Genomic DNA, 4,817 nt, shown 5'->3' on the forward strand with positions numbered 1-4,817 from the left:
CCAATTATAGCACTTTTTACTTCATCTAGACTAACATCCTCTACATAGGGCTCCGGTCTTTCATATTCGACATGTGTTACAGGCTGGGCTGGCATGTTACCATTTAGTAATTTTTCAAAATAGCCTTTCCATCTCTCAGCTCTTGACTCTGGCTCCATTAACATTTGTCCGTCTTGGTCTCTGATTGCATTCCATATAGGGTTGAATTGTTTATACTGTTTGATGACTCTTAAAAAATTTCTAGTTCTCCCCTGCGTATGATCGTTCTCTGTGGTATGAAGTATGTTGTTAAAGAATTTTCTTTTTTCCCTTTGAAGGTCGCTTTTGCAGATTTTACGTTCCCGAATGAAAGCTTCTTTAGTTGTTTGAGTGTTGTTCTTAATAAAGTCATCTCTCGCTTTGCGACGTTTGTCCACAGCAATTCTACACACATCATTATACCAAGTATTTCTTGACCTTTTTAGCTCACCAATGCTAGTGGCCGCTGCTTTTTTGACAGCATTACTTTCTTTTTCCCAATCCAAGTCTACATCTATTTCTATTTGTACGCTATTTTCTTTAAGCTCTTTCTTTACTTCGCTCTCATATTTTTTCCTCACGGTTTCATCTCTTAGTAATTCTAGATTGAATTTAGCTCTTTTGTCTTTTAATCTCGATTGGCTTTTTAACTTTGATCTAAGTTTGGAAATCACTAAGTAATGATCCGTGTCACAGTCAGCATCTCTGTGGCTTCTTACATCGTGGATTGTACTACGGTATCTAGTCTTTATGAGAATGTGATCGATTTGCTTCAGGGTTTCTCCATCTGGTGACCTCCAAGTGGCTTTGTGAATATTTTTATGTGAGAAAGTGGTACTACTAACAGTCAATCCATTTGATGTCGCAAACGCTATCAATCGCTGACCATTGTCATTGCTGTTGCAATGCAAACTTTCCTTCCCTATGCAAGGGAAGTACTGTGTTTCCCGTCCGCATTTTGCATTGAAATCACCTATTACAATCCTTATCATATTACCATTGATACCTTCATATGTATCAGTTAGTTCGTCGTAGAAGCTATCTTTCACATTGTCATCTTTTATTTCTGTTGGTGCGTGGCAATTTATTATACAGATACTAATTGGACTAGTGTTGATGGTTAAGGTTGATATCCGTTCGGATACTGGATTAAACTCCTTAATGTACGGTACTAGTGTCCTATGAACTGCAAAGCCATTACCGAGATGATGTGTATTCTCCATTCCAGAGAAGAAAATTGTGTACTCTCCTATCGTTAGTTGTCCTACTCCCAACCATCTTATTTCTTGTATGGCTGCTACTTTAATGTTGTAGTTGTTAAGGACGTCAGCTAAATTTTGACTTGCACCTGTTCTATACAAGCTTGTCACATTCCATGTCGCAATCTTAAAATCAGTATTCCGTTTCCAAAAACCAGTCTTGAATCCGTGTAATCTTGTCCGAGGCTTAGGTGTAGTTGGTTTCATAACAAGGTTCTTTTACTAGGCAGGGTTGTTAACCCTGCGCTTAACCCCCAACCTGGAGGACCAGTCTACCCCAACCAATCAAGGTAAGGGTAGGGCTACTGCAGTGTACTTATAGAAGTGCAGTGGGCGATGGGAGCGCCACTTTCCCTACGCCAGAAAACGTAATTGCTGATTTATATAAAGAATTAATCGCAGAATCTAAATCAAAATATTGAGATGTTTTTGAGCAATTAGGTTGGTTATCTAATATGGGAATTTCAGTGTTATTTTCTATTTCATCTTTGACCTTATTTGCATTTGAATTTATGTTATTAAAATTGTCTATTGAACTACTATCTATATTTATATCACGACAAATATGTTTAGTTGAAATGTGTCTTTTAAAACTATTTAAACATTGAAAAGCCTGATGACAAGACTCCTCTACACATTCATAGGTACTGTATGATTTAAGTAAATGGAAAATTTTTAAATGAACCACCAATAATTTTAGGTTAGAAAATTCAGATTTACATATAAAACAAATCATCTTAATAATTATAACTTAGCTAAAGAAAAATAATTACTATTTTTAAAGAAACCTGTAATATACTTGTTTCAAAACTGCAGATGTAAAATAGATAAATACCAGTTCAATATCTTACTTAAACCTACAAAGAAAAATAATTATACATTTTAAAAATTGTTATTATCTTACAATATGTGAATATTAGGTTTGATGAGTTATTATTTGAACACCTTAATATTTTTGGTATTTGACAATCATAAAATTAATGTTGTGTTAATATATATATATACCTATTTTAAATTTATTTTATTTTATATTAGTTTGTATTTTAATTTTTTTTTTTTTTTTTTTTGTTAAATATGCTGCTAGAAACCATCTCTCCTCAAGTTTTTCATATATATATTGTATATTTTCTAATAAATGTTAAAAAAAAAATATTAGTCATAACATTTTAATGTCTGGATATTATAAGATCTGGAAATTTAATACAAATTTATTCATATGTATTACCAGTAGTACCTACTAAAAAATATCAAAAATCGTAAGTCAAGTTTTTCTTATTTATAACTGTTTAAAGTTCGCATTTTGACAGAGTTCATTAGTTTTACATAAAACCGCGTTTGAAAGTATATAGGAAATTATTGATTTAACCGATCTTTATGAAACATAGTACATAGATGGAGAATTACATTGCGAATATTTTGGTGTAAGAATATGTTTTACGGACGAATACATAAAATTGTTTTAAGGTTTTATAGCCTAAATACCTCATAACCCAAATATTTCCGGAAAAACATTAGAAGACGGTAATAGAATGGTTGATGATTTATGAATTTATAAAAATAGATTTTTATTAATCACAGTATTTTTTTAAGACATATTCTATTACCTGACACACACACATGTACGTACGTACTACGCCATGCACGCCCGCACGCGCACACTCAATTATCGAGTACAAACATTAAATAACATTTTGTTAACTATAACTTAACCGAAATTATTATTATATTAATTGAAGCTCTTCTCAGAGTCGTTTTATTAGAGAAATAATTTATCGTTTCTATAAAATTTATAATTTTTTTCTTACAATTTTTCTTGTACTCAGTTAATAATGGGATATATAATACCAGCTGAATGAAAATGAGTTTGTTTAATAAAAAATTAGCATTATAAGTCACGAGCCCTGCCTTTAACAATTCATTTCTTTCGAGCATATTGATATAAAAATACTCTAAAAGTTTTCAGCCATATATTGCTCCATATATTTACTCAGCCAAAAATTTATATTTCTACACGGTTTACATAGAACATAATTTTATTTTAAGGTATTCTATCGATAAAAAAGCATATTAATTTATAGAAGTGGTATTAATGAAGAAAACAATAAAACTTATTGAATAATTTGCTTACCTTGTAACTTTCAAGATGTATGAAAACGAACAGAAAACGAATATTATAACTTATATTTCATTTCAGACACAATGTGATACATATAAGTAGTAAGTACGTGTAGAACTTTAGAAATGAAATGAGATTGGACACAGGACAGTTGGTCTCGTCTGATTTTTATAACTTTTTTTCTTTGTTTTCACAGACTATGTGTACTTAACGGACCAATGACAGTGGTGCTAGATGGTTTTCTTAGAAGCCACGCGCGCCTCGTCAAATTCGCATTTAGGCGCCATGGTGACTGGGACGCGTATTGCTCTTGCTGTCTATGCTTAAACATTTAAACAATTTAATAAGAAAAGCGCGTGTTTGGTACTCACGTGAATGAAATGCGTCCATGTGAAATGGGCCTTTGTGTAGCATATGTAATTTTAGTATATACAGTACACACATGCCCCTTGGAATTTTCGATAGTTAAGTAATTTCATAGAAGCCACGCGCGCGTCACGCTTCGCGATTCGCCACGTGCCGTGGGATCCCAGCTTTACGCAGCACGTTACGGAAAATATACACAAGTCGTGGACAGTGTAAAAAGACTGTGTTATAGGTACCTTTTCAATCCATATGTTATAATTGTAATGTAAAAATAATTAATACGAGTAAACTTACCTTCCTCTTATTGTTATGTTGAACGTATTATATTTATATGTATTATCGCCATGAAACTTATTTACTGTATAAAACTAACTCAATTTGTATAACAAAAACAACGATATAATGCTACTTGGTATATTTTTTCAGTATCAATCTAATTAAGTACACATAACACAATAATAATTTTTATAACTCATTTAAATTCATCACGTAATCAAACTTCACAGATTGCGCGTAAAGAATCATGAAACTGAAAACATAAACATATTATGTAAATATAATGTATTCTTAAATGACATATTGATTTAATAAAATAAACCCCGAATTTAAAAAGTACGTTAAATTTAACAGTACAATTTTATCGTTTTCATACGGTAGTTGATTGTTGGGAGTAATATGCTTGTAGATTTAACAAATATATATCAAAATAATAAAAATCATTTTATTGTACGAATATCATAACTATTATTGAGTTAACAGAGTACTGTTAATTTGACAATACAACTTCAATAATGTATAACAAATATTTTTATTCATTCAATCAAATGTATATCAGCGTAATAAAAAATTGTTACTGGAACAAATATTAGTTTTGTTAATTGTCTACAAATCCATTTTGTCAATTTTACATGTAGTATTTTTTTCAGTGTGAGTTATCAAGCCGGTCATTAATCTCCAAAAGAAACTAAATAAAAGAACTGGATTTCGTAACGTGGTAAGTTATATGTAATTAATTATTTTTTAACATATTAAAATATAGTTTTGTAGAGAATTTTCTC

At 31.1% G+C, this 4,817-nt stretch overlaps 1 protein-coding gene across 1 annotated transcript in view; it reads right to left on the reverse strand.

Moving 5' to 3' along the window:
* Nucleotides 1-1,484, reverse strand: part of LOC112681028 — a 2,161-nt gene extending 677 nt beyond the window's left edge. Inside the window, exon 1 of the mRNA XM_025551294.1 lies at nucleotides 14-1,484. Within this exon, the coding sequence (XP_025407079.1) occupies nucleotides 14-1,484 (1,471 nt within the window). The remainder of the gene's footprint in view (nucleotides 1-13) is intronic.
* Between the last annotated feature and the right edge of the window lie 3,333 nt (nucleotides 1,485-4,817).

Source organism: Sipha flava, unplaced genomic scaffold (genome assembly GCF_003268045.1).
Source record: "Sipha flava isolate LNK unplaced genomic scaffold, YSA_version1 18419_pilon_pilon, whole genome shotgun sequence".
Lineage (NCBI taxonomy): Eukaryota > Metazoa > Arthropoda > Insecta > Hemiptera > Aphididae > Sipha > Sipha flava.